The 18,504-nt window shown below is 39.9% G+C and overlaps 1 protein-coding gene across 1 annotated transcript in view; it reads right to left on the bottom strand.

Moving 5' to 3' along the window:
* LOC309958614 (kinesin-like protein KIF28P) overlaps positions 1–18,504 on the bottom strand; it is an 88,146-nt gene that overhangs the window by 38,973 nt on the left and 30,669 nt on the right. The window contains exons 4-7 of the mRNA XM_082834667.1: positions 10,740–10,775; positions 6,723–6,947; positions 4,712–4,866; positions 716–827 (exon numbers count right to left, since the gene is read on the bottom strand). Of these exons, the coding sequence (XP_082690793.1) occupies positions 716–827; positions 4,712–4,866; positions 6,723–6,947; positions 10,740–10,775 (528 nt within the window). The remainder of the gene's footprint in view (positions 1–715; positions 828–4,711; positions 4,867–6,722; positions 6,948–10,739; positions 10,776–18,504) is intronic.

The following is an 18,504-nucleotide window of genomic DNA, read 5'->3' as shown; positions in this document are numbered from 1 at the left end:
GTCCAGGCTCTTGGGGGATGGCCCAGGGAGGCCCACAGGTACTGACAACCAGAAAAACGTTAACCAAAATGTTTGAAAAGAATTAGGCAAGAATAAATGATAAAGACAGATCCAGCAGCAGGCCTTTCTCTCCTAATCACGACAACAGACTGGAGGCCAGTACGAGGCTGGAAGCAGAGCTTGCCCAGTTCTGTTCCTTCCCTAATCTGAAGTTTGAGAGCGGAGCGCCCTGACTTAATACACTGCACACGGTACCACTTGGCAAACTTTCAATAATAGAGTCTGGAGTCTTTTGCTGATGACACGATTTGGCTACTCTCCAGGTTAAACACCTGCCCTGTGTCTAAAACAGTCAAAAAGTGATTCCAGTCTTGCCATGGAATGACTGCTGATTTATAATAACATGACATTGTTAGTGTTAGTTTTAAAACTGTGTTAGTTTCTTCCTGATAATAAAAGTAATATATAGTTCTGTAGAGAACCAGAAAAGAGTAAATTAAAAAATCAAAATTAGCACTATAGAAACTTTATTTGAACATCGCCATGGAAAGAGCTCCAGGAGTCATGAGATCATAGATGAGAACGTGCTATATCAATGCAGAGTGCTGTGTTTAGTGGTCCACAGAGAATAACTTTAATAATAATAATAACAACAGCAATAATGACAGCTACATGAGTCTAAACAGTCTAAAATGTGGTAAGAAAATCACTTTACCAAAGTAGTTCTGCTGTTCCCACCCAGAGCTGACTGGAGCAGTTTGGTCAGAACAGAGTCTCTGTAGGGAATGTGCAAGACTTTCTTCCCCATGGCTGCATCAGCCAGAGCACTGAATCAAAAGAAAATATAAAACAACAAAATTTTTTACATGTATCAAGAAGAAATCTGCTTCCCTGTGGATAAGTCAGAAACACTCCTCAAATCCCCTTGTCGACCCTATATACCAGAGACATGACTCTAAGGAATATCCAATAGTTGAGACACCTTCTGTACAAAGATGCTGAAGTTAAGACAGCAGCACAGGCTGCTGGTTCTATCTCCAAGGTCAGCACTGGGGAAAACATAACAGAGAGGGAAGCCCAGATCTGAGGCACTAACACACTAAACCTTTGGAGGAAAACCCAGGGCCTGCAGGCTATTGTAAATTTATGTATAGGGAAGGGTTGTGATCTGAGGAAGAGGGTGGCTAGCAGGGTGAAGATAGAAATGGGGAGTGGGTTTAAGTCCTTTTCTTGCCTTTCTCTCATACTGCCTTAGGAAGATCCCATAGCGTTAGGACCCCATAGGACTACAGCATCAGAGTAACAGTGAATAAGAGAAGTAACAGTGAATAAGAAAAATAACAGCTCAGTTCCTGCCCTGCTCAGGGCACTATAAAGAAAGTAGTGTTGTCACTGAAGAGAGTGGGGAAGAGGAGGGAGGAAATCCCATCTCTGTGAAAGTATAATCACAAACAGAGAAAAGAAATCTAAAAAATTAATCCATCAGATTTAGAAAAGAAACAAAATGAACATCTAGAAAGGAATAGATACAATAATTGAAATTTAAAACACTATGGATAGGTTCAACAGCAAATTAGACATTGCCATAATGGGAATTAGTGAACCAGATAGTTCAGAGGAAATCCAGATTGCAGCCTGGAGACATAGAGATGGAAAACAAGAAAGAAAGGTTAGGAGACATGGAAGACAGGGTGAGAAGATTCAAATAGTTTAATTGAAGTTTCAGGAGAGAAAAGAGAAAAAAAAAATGGGTAGAAGCAATATGTGAGAGATAATGGCTGAGAATTTTCTAGTATTGATGAAAATCACTATCACAGAGCTATGGAGGCTAAGGAATTCCAAGGAGGATAAATAAAGACAAACTGACACTCAAATGCAACATAATGAAATTGGGGAACATCAAAAAAGAAGAGCTTAAAAGCAGGTAGGGAAAAAGATTATCTTCAAGGGAATAGTGATTAGACCAAGAATAGAAACCAGGAGAATGGTATCCTTAATGAGCTGAAAGAAAATACTGTCCATCCAGAATTATATACTCAGCAAAATTATCTTTCAAAAATAAGCAAAATAAAGAAATTTCAACCAAACAAAAATTGAGTTTGCCATCAGCAGATGATCACTAAAAGAAATTCTAAAGAACATACTTCAACCAGAAGGAAATTGATCTTACAGAGCAGCTCTGATGTTTAAGAAGGAATGAATAAAAATAATAAAAAAGGAGTAGATGTGAATGAACACTAACTGTATAAGATAGTAATGATAATGTCTTTCGGGGTTAAAGAAGAATAGAATTAACATATATATCAAAAATAGCATATGTAGGATGGAGATACTCATATTATCCAGGAATAGGATAAAGTGTTTATTATATTTAGATGTTGACAAACAGATTGAAGAGCCAAGGAACAGTAAGCATGTATTGAATTTTGACATATAACAGAAGTAGCATAGAAGATCATTGGGGAAAGGAGAGACTACTTAGCAAATGACCTGAAAAAATTGGTAATCGATAAGGAAAAAATAACAAAAAGGATGCCCACCTTACACTACTACACACCAACTCCAGATGGATAGGAACTTAAGTATAAATTTTCTTAAACAAGACAAAGAAAATGCAAAAATGCAAAACATAAACAATAACTTCTGCTCATCAATAGACACCTTTAAAAAAGTGAAAAGTCAAGCTACTCACTGGGAGAAGATATTTACAGTACATATACCTGAGAAAAGAGTAATAAAAATAGTAAAAAATGTCTGCAGATCGATCAAAAAGACAATAACTCAATAGAATAATCGGAAAAATATAAGACCAGGTATTTTGAGAGGAAACATATTCCTAATAAGCAAATCAAATGATGCTCCAGCTTGTAGGTAACCAATGCTATCAAGACCATAGTAAAATATGTTTATACCCACTTAATTGGTAAATATCAAGAAATTTGACAATACCAAGCCTTAGAAAAGATGTGGATCAATGGGATATGTTATACATTGCTCCTGGGAATATAAATTGGTCCAACCACTTTGGAGAACAATTTGTCACCATCTCGAAAAATAAGGTATTCACACACCTTATATATAAAACCCCAAAATTTCAATTCTTTGTCTATACCAAAAAAACTTTGAAATATTGATACCCAATGATTTGTACAATAATATTCATAGTAGTACTGTTTGTAATAGCAAAAAACAAACAAAAACCTGGAAACAACCAAAATGCCAATTAACATGAGAATGAAGGAATAAATTGTGGCATATTCCCACAATGGAATACTACACAATAATGAAAAAGAAGTAACAACTGCTACTGTAACAACATGGATGAATCTCATAGACAGAACATTTAGTAAAAGAACAGAAAATAAATTAACCAGAGCCACACATAACATGGATAGATATTGTCAATAATGTTGAATCTAAAAGCAAACTCTGCTCCTGGGTACGTACTTAAGAGGAATGAGTAATTATTTTCCCCTAAGTACATGTACAAGAACGTTGATAGCAACTTTATTCATAATAGTCAAAACCTGGAAACAAACTAAATGCCCATACAAGAGGAGAATGGATAAATAGTGGTATATTCCTACAATGGAATACTGCATAGCAATGAAAAACAATAATTGCTAAGTGAAACAGCATGGATTAGTCTCATAGACACAATCCTTAGTGAATGAAGCCAGATGTAAAAGACAATGACCTGGGCTTCCCTGGTGGCGCAGTGGTTGAGAATCTGCCTACCAATGCAGAGGACACGGGTTCGAGCCCTGGTCCAGGAAGATCCCACATGCCGCAGAGCAACTAAGCCCGTGTGCCACAACTACTGAGCCTGCGCGTCACAACTACTGAGCCCGTGTGCCACAACCACTGAAGACTGCATGCCTAGAGCCTGTGCTCCGCCACAAGAGAAACCATTGCAATGAGAAGCCCATGCACCGCAACAAAGAGTAGCCCCTGCTTGCTGAAACTAGAGAGAGCCCCCCACGTGCAGCAATGAAGACCCAACGCAAAAAAAAAAAAATTAATTAAATAAATAAATAAAAGACAATGACCTGATATACATGATCTCATTTTTATGAAAATCAATACAGTTAGGCAAAACTAATCTTTGATAACAAAGGTCAATTCTTTTTGTTAGGATTAAAAATTAGGAGGAGGTATGAGGGAGTTTTCTGAGTTTTGGAAATGTACTATATCTCAGTCTAGGTGGTAATTACATAGATATATACATATATAAAAATCCACTGAGCTGAACATTTAAGATTTGTGCACTTTACTATATGTAATTTATACCTAAGTAACCTCAACAATGCAAGATCCAGAAAGCAATATAATATTTTACCCTTTTATAAAATTCAAAAATCAGTGCTACTAATAAATAATAATGTGTACAAGCGATAAAACAAGAAATGATAAAAGAAAGAAAGAGGGAAGGAAGTAGGGAGGGAGGGAGATTAAACATAAAATTCAATATGGTGGTTACCTCCAAGGGGAGAATAGGAGAGGAATACCACCTGTTTCTTGGGTTGGGTGGTGGTTTTATTTGTTACTTCATTTAGAAGCAATTAATTAGTTTAAAATAAAATCTACAGGAGGGCCAGGAATGAACCAATGATGATAGTGGGTCATGAACCAAGGGTCATGATTAATCTAAATTTTGGTATTTGAGTTTATTTTTATGGCACAAATAAGTACCTATCCACTGATTATTTACCTGATAACATTTCCTAAATTGGTTAAACTTAAGTTAACTCGTGATCCTTCCCGCAGTCTGTCACCGTCAGATCCTGAAGATTTCTGCCTTTCACTTCCAGCTAAATCCACCAAATTAATACTGGATTGTTTGCTGAGGTCTCTATCTAGAAAAACCTGTAGGAAAGCAACACAGGTCATGCTATTAGAGTGGTAGCAGACTACACAAGAAGACAATCTATTTTACATTCTAAAATATTTTTTCTAATTGTATTTCACACTCAAAAAAGGTGTAATAAAATTTGCAAGTTAAAATGCCATCCTCTTCATAATGACATTTTACAATAACATTACTAGGTTCAAATGTCTCAGTTGCCCCTTCCCAATTCTGCAAAGCTACTTCCAATGATATATTAGATACCAATTATTGCCCTAGTATATCTGTGATCAATAAGTATTTTAAATCTACTGTGAAATCTGCAAAATAAGTAACTGTTCACGATGGTGTAGTCATGTAATAGAAAGAATGCTACAGGTTCCCTTTCTGTCATGTAACTGTGAACAAATGATTTAACTTTTCAGTTTCAACTTTCTCAGTTGTAAAATAGGGATGATAGCATGTTTTGGGGATGTTATGAGGGTAAAAGATAATAGATGTAATGGTTCTAACCCTGCCTGGCATACATAAATAGGTGTTAATGTTGTTACTGACACTAATAAACAGAGTAAAATCATTCTTTTCCAGTTAATTTTGTCTCTTGCCTCTAAAATATCAAGTTTAAAAAATAGCAGGGCAGGGCTTCCCTGGTGGCACAGTGGTTGAGAGTCCGCCTGCCGATGCAGGGGACACGGGTTCGTGTCCCGGTCCGGGAGGATTCCACATGCTGCGGAATGGCTGAGCCCGTGAGCCATGGCCGCTGAGCCTGCGCGTCCGGAGCCTGTGCTCCGCAACGGGAGAGGCCACAACAGTGAGTGGCCCGCGCACCGCAAAAAAAAAAAAAAAGCAGGGCAAACCATATTTAAAGTTTATGAATTTCAGTAACATTGTAAAATTAAGTAAATAACATTTAAAAGTTTACAAGGTTCTTTAAAATGCAGAATGCTATTTAAACTTCTCAACATTCCTATGAGGAGAACTATTCATCTCATTTTTACAGAACAAGAAACTGAGACTTAGGAAAGGTAAGTTACTTCCCCAAGTTTCAGAGCTGGTAAACAGAGTCATACATGGTCTAGTGTTTTTCCACTATTCCTGGTTAGAGCAGGACAATCTTTATTTATTACTGTTTTATCTGTTACTAGTGCTGTGGCTTAGGGGATGGAGGTGGTGAAATTGTAGCTAAATGTTTAACCAGGCTTTGTGAATAACCATGTCTGAATCAAATTGTCCATAACTGTAGAGATCACTCGGTGATATCCACCAAGGAGAATGGAGGAGAAAAGTGTGCTCTAGTTTATCAAAGATTCTACTTAGTGGGGCGTTACATGGATTACCTGATTTCAAAGACTTTATCTTTGTGATTCCAAATATCAGAAAGACACTTCAGTACCTGGTGGTCCCCTAGGCTCATGGATCTGAAAGTTGGGCATTATTATATTGGTGATGCATACAGAGCCTACTAGTAGAATTCTCCATGACAAACCACAGACCCACTCTCATATCTCCACAGTTTGATCAACTTGGGGGTCAAAACCTGTTTCCCAGAGCATCGAATTTACTTGAGGGAAAGCAGTCTTTAGTCTCAGGGGCATTTCTGGGATCTGGTAGGTCTTACTGCCACCCCTCTGTTAGTAACGGGCTCACTTAGGCCGGGGTTGGGGGGCATGGATGTCGGGGGAGGGAGGCAAGAAGACAAGTGCCTCACTTTCTCCTGCTTCTGACCCTATAGTCTATGTTTGGAAAGAGCCACCTTAATCCATAGATCAACTCTAAAAAGATCCCATAATACTCACCAGCCCATAACGCTACTGGGAACCTTTCCCTGGACCCCCTTGGTGGGAGGTGGGGACAATGGCATCTACTTGAATCTCACCTGCTTGAACTGAATGGTGATGACCATGTGAGACCGGCTGCTGCTGGCATTCATGTTGGTCGAAGCTGTGGTCCTTATTTTTGTTCCTTGTTCCATCAGTCTTTCAATCTTGGCATAGTTCTCACAAGGCACTGACTTTAGACCATCCACATAAAAGCCCAGCTGTTGGTCTTCCCTTACTTTTAGCCCTCCAGGTTTCTTGGTTTTGGACAGCAAATCTCTTACCTGTGGAAAAAAGAATAAATAATGCAAAATTCAGGAAGGCAAGGATTTTTGTTTATTTCACCGTTACAGCCCTTTCTAGAATATATTAAGTGCTCAGTAAATATGTATTGGATGAATGAATAAATGTTAAAGTTCTGTAGGTACCAGACCACCTCATAATTTAAATAAGTAAGGAATAGAGAAATGACAAGCAAGAAAATATGGAAACCTGTTGTAATTAGTGAAATCAGAAGCATATATTTTTTTAGAAATTCAGTTTTATTATGTTCAAGTACCTAGAGCACTTCAACCAGACTGCGAGGTCCCTGAGGGCAGAGCATGTTTCTTTACTAGAACAATAAATCCTAACATGGTTCCTGACATGTGGTAGGAACTCAGTGAATGCTTATGGAGAAGATAGTGTAACTGAAGCTAAGCTAAAAAGTAATGTTTAATACACTGAATATGGAGTACTGGTCGAACTGCTTTTGTAGCATGAAAAAACATTTTAGTCGGTATCTACAGTTGTCTGACTTTACACAGGTGATTCTAAAGCTTTTGTGCTTGAAAACATGGTTCTTGGATTATCCTAAATATTCTCCTAGCAATCTTGTTAACTCTTGTAGTTGATTCGCAAATCCCTGGTGAATAATATAAAAAGAAATGATCCCAGCCTCTTTCTGAATTATCACAAATTTTGTATTACAAAGTAATGAAGTCTTACTTTCCTGAGAACAGTGATCAATGAAACTTAAAACACTTAAAAGTTAGTAACATTCAAAGTACCTAATGTTCTGCCTAGGTTAAATCATGCTGCAACAGATGCCACCACTGTGAATATCTACTTCCAAGGGAAACTTATTTAACCCAAACAGTATTTGCTACAGCCAAACCTAACAAGAGACTGTGGGTAATTCTTCGGATTTTCTTATTATTATTGGAGATTTGTGTGATGTCACACTTAGACCATGGCCTCAGGTGAAAGTCCATGTTGCCTCTCCCCCAAAAAAGCCACTTCTGCCAAGGCACAGTAGGTCGAGCTATGGGAGCCTGGTAGAGCCAGAGCCCCTAGAGCAGGTAGTTGGTGCTATACGATGCAGGGAGATCTGGGCTGGGAATCTGACCTGGGCTCTTAGTTCTGGTTCTGCCTCCAAAGCGTGAGAGCTTTGGAAAGTCTCTTACATCCCCAGTTTTCTCCTCATAAGAGAAGAGCGATGGATAAAATGGTCTCTAAGATCTCCCCAAGTATTCTGTAGCTTTAAGTCCTAGAGTCAAAGCAAGATCACAGATTGAATTCAGGAAAGCAAATTAGGACAGTGGACAGAAAGGTCAGAGATAAGCAGACATCAGAACGGAGGCAACTCTGTCTTACATAGGAAGTCTTTTCTATAACTTCCACTGAGTGATTATAAATTGTAGGAAGCGGCATCTAAGGCTGAAGATGTGCCTGAAGAAGGCTTATTAGAAAAAAGGTAAGTAGGTTTATCTAAATGGAATATGGAAGTGCCCAGAGACAAGGGCAGATCCTGGTACCTGATCCTCCAGGTTGTACCTGGAGATTGAATCGATGGTTATCACGAGAACTTCCTCACTCACCTCAGCTCTTGTGAACTCTCCTAAGTCTGTCTCTATCTGGCACTCCTTCAAATATGACTTTGCCGCTAGAGAAATTTTCTAAAACCCCAGTCTGATTCTCTTATTTCCCTGTTTAGAACCCTTCCCTGACTCTCCATTGCCTCCCAGACAAAGAGCCTTTGCCTTTTAGCAACTGATGTTTAGCGCCATCTACCGATGCTTCCCTGTTCTCACCTCCCCACATGCTTCCAGCTCTGGCTACACAGGACTCTCACTGTTCCCTTAAACGCCATGTGCTTTCACATATCCATGGACTTATTAAATACGAATCCTGCTGCCTAAAGTGCCCCCCAGGCCTCCTACTGCCTCACCAAATTCATAAATATCTTTCAAGGCCCAGTCTGACTCTGTTGACAAACAACACCAACAATCCCAGGCAGTATTAGTTCTCTCTCTCCTATGCCTTTCTTTTCACCATTCATGCGGCATATGTAATATATTTTATTACTATCTTCAGTGGATGTTATATCTTCTATGAAACTTCTCCATGACAGGAATCATGTCTTAGGTTTTATTCATTCTCAGAGTCTAGTATGATGTCTGAAACATGAAAAGTATCTAATAAATGTCACTCACTTTGTTGAAGTACGGCTGGAAAAATACCAGAGACTCATAGAAGGTGAGACATGAAGAAGTATTTAGGATGTCCAATGTCCTTATTTTAGAGATAAGAAAAGAGAACTCCAGAGAGATTATCCTCATTAATAGGTATCAGTAAGGGACCCACAATGTGATGCCATTCTCCCCTGTTCCTTTCACAAGAACTTCATAACAAAGGAAGTAAAGTTGTCCTCCTGAAGTTACTGGTATGAAATAAAGGAGCTATACTGTCTCCCAAGCCCATCAACTTGAAAGAAATAGAAACTTAATCTGTGACCTTAACATAATAACCCATTTGAATTTACTATCAACCTTCAACAGTAATAAATGGCTCATGGAATCATATGAGAAAAAAATAGATATTTTCTCTCCTTAATATAAAGAGAAAAACACTGACAGATTTATTCCTTCTTTATTCAGTAATAGTTATTCAGTAATGATTAAGTGCAAGCCTTTGGGATAGTGCTTGGGGTTACACAAGAAATCTTGGGGTATGAAACTACCCTTAAGAAGCTTACAATTATAGATACCCCTGTCAATTTACCCATTCAGCAAACCTTAGGGGCATCCATTCTAAACCAAGTATTATACTAAGTATTGCCAATAGAAAGGTGCAATTATCTGTTCTGGAGATACAAATATGTAAATAAAATTTTACAATATGATATAAGCACAAAGAGGAAAGGTTGCTCAATATCTAGTGTTTGATAAGCGCGTTAGAAATTTAAGATTCAGTGCATCTCAAAGTGTAGTGTCTTATTTTAAATTCTCTACTTTATAAATAAGCAAACTGAGCTCTAAGATAGAGTGATATCCCAAAGTCACAAAGCTAGTAAATGAGAGAGCTGGGATTTGAACCCAGGTTCTATGATCAGGCAAACTATGGCCCATGGGCCAAATTCAGCCCTCCACTTGTTTTTGTATGATCATTGAGTTAAGAATGTTTTTCACATTTTTAAATGGCTGAAAAAAATCAAAAGAAAAATATTTTGTGACGTGAAAATTAGGTGAAATTCAAGCTTCAGTATCTGTAAACAAAGGTTTATTGGTATGCAGCCACGTCCAATCATTTACATATCCTCTGTGGCTGCTTTTGTGCTCTGAGGGCAGAATACAGTAGTGGTGACAGAGACTTTATGGTCCTCAAAGCCTAAAATATTTTCTGTCTGGACTTTGAAGATAAAGTTTGCCAACCACTGTCCTGAAGCCAGACCGACTGAAGCCTTAGGATGTATAGAGGAGCTGACATCTGAGCTGGATTTGAAGTTTAGTAGTTTCTTTAAGGCCAGAGAAAGCAGGAAGGGTATTCCGGGTAGGGGAAGATAGATGTAGGAAAGAATGACATATTCTGCAAAGGAAGAATAGTTCTATGTGTATGAAGAACAGAATGTGTGGAGACACAAGGACATAAAATGAAGTGGAACCTACCTAAAATGAGGTAGGTTAGGGCTGAATAGTCAATGCCAGGCTAAAGAGTTTTGACTTTATCTGTAGGATAGGTGAGGGGGAGCCTCTGATATTTATTAAGCTGCAGAGAGTCACTCAGATTTGTGTGTCAGAAAATATCATCACTGTTACCTGTTCATTGTAAATTTCCAGCATGCTGAATGTAACCTGTATAAAAAAGGGCACAAAGTAAATTAAGATTCTCTTGAAACTGTCATCTTTGAAAAAAAAAAAGTACTATGGAAACGAGATAAATGTACAACAAAGGAAACAGCGAAATATTAAATATAGTAAAGCTCTTTTTCACAAGCCATAGGAGATTCTCAAATAATTTTAATGATATGGAGGAAGTTCTTAATATAAATTAAAAACATACAAAACATTGCATGTGTGTGTGCCTGTGTGTGTGTGTTTCAGCCTCAACTGTGAAGAGAAAAATGTTGTTCTTTATTGCTCACTCTCTGATCTGAACATATGCAGAGAAAAAGATTGGTCTTCACCCTACTGTGCTTTTGGAATAATGCTAGCCAAGCTTACACCCCTTAAACAGGAGACTGGGGGAATCTGAACTACTCTAGTCTAGAGAAAAGGCTCTAAGATACTGACATTTTGCCACCACCATCCCTCACCCATGAAAAACTGGCTTGTCTGTTAGTCACCCTGTGGTGAGTCCTGCCAGTCAAACCTTACCTCCCCAGAGCTTCCAACTAGCTTCAGAGAGCATCACATTTTAAGATAAACAAATGGGAGGGGAGATCAAGATGGCAGCGCAGGAGGACGCTAAGCTCACCTCCCCTCATTAACACATCAAAAATACATGTACCCGTGGAGCAATTCTCACTGAAAACTAATTGGAAACCAGCAGAAGGATGCTTACAAAACCAGGGCTATAAGAAAGATCCACACAGAATCGGGTCGGAAGGGAAGAGAAGCAATCAGGTCGGGACCTGTGCCCCTGGGAGGGACACAGAAGAGGAGAGGTATTACACAGGCTTGAAGATCCTACTGGGGAGTGAGAGGATGGAACACACAGTGGGCAGCCCAGCCCTGGGGTCTGACACCAGGAGGATGAGTTCCCCTAGCTGCTTTGAAAACCAGTGAGACTGACAGAGGGCTGTAAGAAACCTAGACTCCACTCATGAAGAGTGTGCACACACTTGCTTACTCCAGAAACAAGACAGAGGAAGCAGATTAAAACTGCATGGGAGGGCTTCCCTGGGGGCGCAGTGGTTGAAAGTCCGCCTGCCGATGAAGGGGACGTGGGTTCGAGACCCGGTCTGGGAGGATCCCACATGCCGCGGAGCGACTGTGCCCGTGAGCCATGGCCGCTGAGCCTGCGCGTCCGGAGCCTGTGCTCCGCAATGGGAGAGGACACAACAGCGAGAGGCCCGCGTACCGCAAAACAAACAAACAAACAAACAACAACAACAAAAAACACTGCATGGGAGGGGAGAGGGGGAAGATGGCGGAAGAGTAGAACGTGGAGATCACCTACCTCCCCACAGATACATCAGAAATACATCTACACGTGGAACAACTCCTACAGAACACCTACTGAACGCTGGCAGAAGACCTCAGACCACCCAAAAAGGCAAGAAAACCCCCATGTACCTGGGTAGGGCAAAAGAAAAAAGAATAAACAGAGACAAAAGGAGAGGGACGGGACCTGCACCAGTGGGAGGGAGCTGTGAAGGAGGAAAGGTTTCCACACACTAGAAGCCCCTTCGCGGGCGGAGACTGCGGGTGGCGGAGGGGGGAAGCTTTGGAGCCGCGGAGAAGAGCACAGCAACAGGGGCGCAGAGGGCAAAGCAGAGAGATTCCCGCACAGAGGATCGGTGCCGACCAGCACTCACCAGGCCGAGAGGCTTGTCTGCTCACCCGCTGGGGCGGGCGGGGCTGGGAGCTGGGGCTCGGGCTTCAGTCGGATCCCAGGGAGAGGACTGGGGTTGGCGGCGTGAACACAGCCTGAAGGGGGCTAGTGCACCACGGCTAGCTGGGAGGGAGTACGGCAAAAAGTCTGGACCTGCCGAAGAGGCAAGAGACTTTTTCTTCCCTCTGTTTCCTGGTGCGCGAGGAGAGGGGATTAAGCGCGCTGCTTAAAGGAGCTCCACAGACGGGCGCGAGCCGCGGCTAAAAGCGCGGACCCCAGAGACGGGCATGAGACGCTAAGGCTGCTGCTGCCGCCACCAAGAAGCCTGTGTGCGAGCACAGGTCACTCTCCACACCTCCCTTCCGGGGAGACTGTGCAGCCCGCCACTGCCAGGGTCCCAGGATCCAGGGACAACTTCCCCGGGAGAATGCATAGCGCGCCTCAGGCTGGTGCAACGTCATGCCGGCCTCTGCGCTGCGCATCCTTACCCCTCCCTCCCCCGGCCTGAGTGAGCCAGAGCCCCTGAATCAGCTGCTCCTTTAACCCCGTCCTGTCTGAGCGAAGAACACATGCCCTCCGGAGACCTACACACAGAGGCGGGGCCAAATCCAAAGCTGAGCACCTGGGAGCTGTGAGAACAAAGAAGAGAAAGGGAAATCTCTCCCAGCAGACTCAGGAGCAGCGGATTAAAGCTCCACAATCAACTTGATGTACCTGCATCTGTGGAATACATGAATAGACAACGAATCATCCCAAATTGAGGAGGTGGACTTTGAGAGCAAGACATATTATTTTTTCCCCTTTTCCTCTTTTTGTGAGTGTGTATGCATATGCTTCTGTGTGAGATTTTGTCTGTATAGCTTTGCTTTCACCATCTGTCCTAGGGTTCTATCCGTAAGTTTTTCTTTTTTTTTACTTTAAAAAAATATTTTTTCTTAATAATTATTTTTTATTTTAATAACTTTATTTTATCCTCTTTCTTTCTTTCTACTTTTTCTCCCTTTTATTCTGAGCCGTGTGGATGAAAGGCTCTTGGTGCTGCAGCCAGGAGGCAGTGCTGTGCCTCTGAGGTGGGAGAGCCAACTTCAGGACACTGGTCCACAAGAGACCTCCCAGCTCCATGTAATATCAAACGGCAAAAATCTCCCAGAGATCTCCATCTCAACACCAGCACCCAGCTTCACTCAACGACCAGCAAGCTACAGTGCTGGACACCCTATGCCAAACGACTAGCAAGACAGGAACACACCACCACCCATTAGCAGAGAGTCTGCCTAAAATCATAATATGGCCATAGATACCCCAAAACACACCACCAGACGTGGACCTGCCCACCAGAAAGATAAGATCCAGCCTCATCCACCAGAACACAGGCACTAGTCCCCTCCACCAGGAAGCCTACACAACTCACTGAACAAACTTTAGCCACTGGGGACAGACACTGAAAACAACGGGAACTACGAACCTGCAGCCTGCAAAAAGGAGACCCCAAACACAGTAAGATAAGCAAAATGAGAAGACAGAAAAACACACAGCAGATGAAGGAGCAAGATAAAAACCCACCAGACCTAACAAATGAAGAGGAAATAGGTAGTCTACCTGAAAAAGAATTCAGAATAATGATAGTAAAGATGATCCAAAATCTTGGAAATAGAATAAATGCAAGAAACATTTAACAAGGACCTAGAAGAACTAAAGAGGAAACAATCAGCAATGAAGAACACAATAAATGAAATGAAAAATACTCTAGATGGGATCAATAGCAGAATAACTGAGGCAGAAGAACGGATAAGTGACCTGGAAGATAAATTAGTGGAAATAACTACTGCAGAGCAGAATAAAGAAAAAAGAATGAAAAGAACTGAGGACAGTCTCAGAGACCTCTGGGACAACATTAAACACAGCAACGTTCAAATTATAGGGGTCCCAGAAGAAGAAGAGAAAAAGAAAAGAACTGAGAAAATATTTGAAGAGATTATAGTTGAAAACTTCCCTAATATGGGAAAGGAAATAGTTAATCAAGTCCAGGAAGCACAGAGAGTCCCATACAGGATAAATCCAAGGAGAAACATGCCAAGAAACATATTAATCAAATTGTCAAAAATTAAATACAAAACATATTAAAAGCAGCAAGGGAAAAACAACAAATAACACACAAGGGAATCCCCATAAGGTTAACAGCTGATCTTTCAGCAGAAACTCTGCAAGCCAGAAGGGACTGGCAGGACATATTTAAAGTGATGAAGGAGAAAAACCTACAACCAAGATGACTCTAACCAGCAAGGATCTCATTCAGATTTGATGGAGAAATTAAAACCTTTACAGACAAGCAAAAACTGAGCGAGTTCAGCACCACCAAACCACTTTTACAACAAATGCTAAAGGAATTTCTCTAGGCAAGAAACACAAGAGAAGGAAAAGACCTACAATAACAAACCCAAAACAATTAAGAAAATGGGAATAGGAACATACATATCGATAATTACCTTAAATGTAAATGGATTAAATGCTCCCACCAAAAGACACAGACTGGCTGAATGGATACAAAAACAAGACCCTTACATATGCTGTCTACAAGAGACCCACTTCAGACCTAGGGACACATACAGACTGAAAGTGAGGGCATGGAAAAAGATATTACATGCAATTGGAAACCTAAAGAAAGCTGGAGTAGCAATACTCGTATCAGACAAAATAGATTTTAAAATAAAGACTATTAGAAGAGACAAAGAAGGACACTACATAATGATCAAGGGATTGATCCAAGAAGAAGATATAACATTTGTAAATATTTATGCACCCAACATAGAAGCACCTCAATACATAAGGCAAATACTAACAGCCATAAAAGGGGAAATCGACAGTAACACATTCAGAGTAGGGGACTTTAACACTCCACTTTCACCAATGGACAGATCATCCAAAATGAAAATAAAGAAAGAAAGACAAGCTTTAAATTATACATTAAACAAGATGGACTTAATTGATATTTATAGGACATTCCATCCAAAAACAACAGAATACACATTTTTCTCAAGTGCTCATGGAACATTCTCCAGGATAGATCATATCTTGGGTCACAAATCAAGCCTTGGTAAATTTTGGAAAATTGAAATTGTATCAAGTATCTTTTCTGACCACAATGCTACGAGACTAGATATCAATTACAGGAAAAGATCTGTAAAAAATACAAACACATGGAGGTTAAACAATACGTTACTAAATAACCAAGAGATCACTGAAGAATCAAGGAGGAAATCAAAAAATACCTAGAGACAAATGACAATGAAAACACAATGATCCAAAACCTACAGCATGCAACAAAAGTAGTTCTAAAAGAGTTTATAACAGTACAATCCTACCTCAAGATACAAGAAAAATCTCAAATAAACTATCAAACTTTACACCTAAAGGAACTAGACAAAGAAGAACAAACATAATCCAAAGTTAGTAGAAGGAAAGAAATCCTAAAGATCAGAGCAGAAATAAATGAAATAGAAACAAAGAAAACAGTAGCAAAGATCAATAAAACTAAAAGCTAGTTCTTTGAGAAGATAAACAAAATTGATAAACCTTTAGCCAGACTCATCAAGAAAAAGAGGGAGAGGACTCTAAAATTAGAAATGAAAAAGAAGAACTTACAACAGACACCGCAGAAATACAAAGCATCCTAAGAGACTGCTACAAGCAACTCTATGCCAATAAAATGGACAACCTGGAAGAAATGAACAAATTCTTAGAAAGGTATAACCTTCCAAGACTGAACCAGGAAGAAATAGAAAAAAAAGAACAGACCAATCACAAGTAAAGAAATTGAAACTGTGATTAAAAATCTTCCAACAAACAGAAGTCCAGGACCAGATGACTTCACAGGTGAATTCTATCAAGCATTTAGAGTAGAGCTAACACCGTCTCAAACTCTTCCAAAAAACTGCAGAGGAAGGAACACTCCCAAACTCGTTCTATGAGCTCACCATCACCCTGATACCAAAACCAAAGATGCTAAAAAAAAAAAGAAAATTACAGACCAATATCACTGATGGATATAGATGAAAAAATCCTCAACAAAATACTAGCAAACAGAATCCAACAACACATTTAAAGGATCATACACCATGATCAAGTGGGATTTATCCCAGGGATGCAAGGATTCCTCAATGTATGCAAATCAATCAATGCAATACACCATATTAAAAAACTGAAGAAGAAAAACCATATGATCATCTCAATAGATGCAGAAAAAAGCTTTTGACAAGCATTTTACCCATTTATGGTAAAAACTCTCCAGAAAGTGGGCATAGAGGGAACCTACCTCAACATAATAAAGGCAATATATGACAAACCCATAGTAAACATCATTCTCAATCGTAAAAAACTGAAAACATTTCCTCTAAGATCAGGAACAAGATAAGGATGTCCACTCTCGCCGCTATTATTCAACATAATTTTGGAAGTCCTAGCCATGTCAATCAGAGAAGAAAAAGAAAAAAAAGGAATACAAATTGGAAAAGAAGACGTAAAACTGTCAGTGTTTGCAGGTGACATGATACTATACATAGAGAATCCTAAAGATGCCACCAGAAAACTACTAGAGCTAATCAATGAATCTGGTAATGTCGCAGGATACAAAATTAATGCACAGAAATCTCTTGCATTCCTATACACTAACAACGAAATATCAGAAAGAGAAATTAAATTAAAGAAATTAAATTAATGGTGAATTGGGCTTCCCTGGTGGTGCAGTGGTTGAGAGTCCACCTGCCGATGCAGGGGACACGGGTTCGTGCCCCGGTCCGGGAGGATAACACACGCTGCGGAGCAGCTGGGCCCGTGAGCCATGGCCGCTGAGCCTGCGCATCTGGAGCCTGCGCGTCCGGAGCCTGTGCTCCGCAACGGGAGAGGGCACAACAGTGAGGGGCCTGCGTACCGCAAAAAAAAAAAAAAGAAAAAAAAATTAATGGTGAATTAATCCATTCACCATTGCAACAAAAAGAATAAAATACCTAGGAATAAACTTACCAAAGGAGGTAAAAGACTTGTACTCAGAAAACTATTAGACTCGGATGAAAGAAATCAAAGATGACACAGATGGACTGATATACCATGTTCTTGGATTGGAAGAATCAATATTGTGAAGATGACAATACTACCCAAAGCAATCTACAGATTCAGTGCAATCCCTATTAAATTGCCAGTGACATTTTTTTACAGAACTAGAACAAAAATCTTAAAATTTGTATGGAGACACAAAAGACCCCGAATAGCCAAAGAAATCTTGAGGGAAAAAAACGGAGCTGGAGGAATCAGACTCCCTGACTTCAGACCATACTACAAAGCTACAGTAATCAAGACAATATGGTACTGGCACAAAAACAGAAATAGAGATCAATGGAACATGATAGGAAACCCACGCACCTACAGTGAACTAATCTATGACAAGGAGGCAAGGATATACAATGGAGAAAAGACAGTCTCTTCAATAATTGGTGCTGGGAAAACTGGACAGGCACATGCAAAAGAATGAAATTTGAACACTTCCTAACACCATACACAAAAATAAAATGAATTAAAGACCTAAATGTAAGACTGTAAAACTCTTAGAGGAAAACATAGGAAGAACACTCTGTGAAATAAATCACAGCAAGATCTTTTTTGACCCACCTGCTAGAGTAATGGAAATAAAAATAAACAAATGGGACTTAATGAAACTTAAAAGCTTTTGCACTGCAAAATAAACTATAAACAAGATGAACAGACAACCCTCAGAATGGGAGAAAATATTTGCCAATGAATCAATGGACAAAGGATTAGCTTCCAACATATATAAACAGCTCATGCAGCTCAATATTAAAAAAACAAAAAACCTAATCAAAAAATGTGCAGAAGACCTAGATAGACATTTCTCTACAGAAGACATACAGATGGCCAAGAGGCACATGAAAAGCTGCTCAACATCACTATTAGAGAAATGCAAATCAAAACTACAATGAGGTATCACCTCACATCAGTTAGAATGGATATCATCAG

The sequence above is a fragment of the Leucopleurus acutus genome, assembly GCF_964270905.1.
Source record: "Leucopleurus acutus genome assembly, chromosome: 2".
In the NCBI taxonomy this organism is placed as follows: Eukaryota; Metazoa; Chordata; class Mammalia; order Artiodactyla; family Delphinidae; genus Leucopleurus; species Leucopleurus acutus.
The sequence above is the reverse complement of the archived record's forward strand: the minus strand, read 5'-3'. Positions and strand labels throughout refer to the sequence as shown.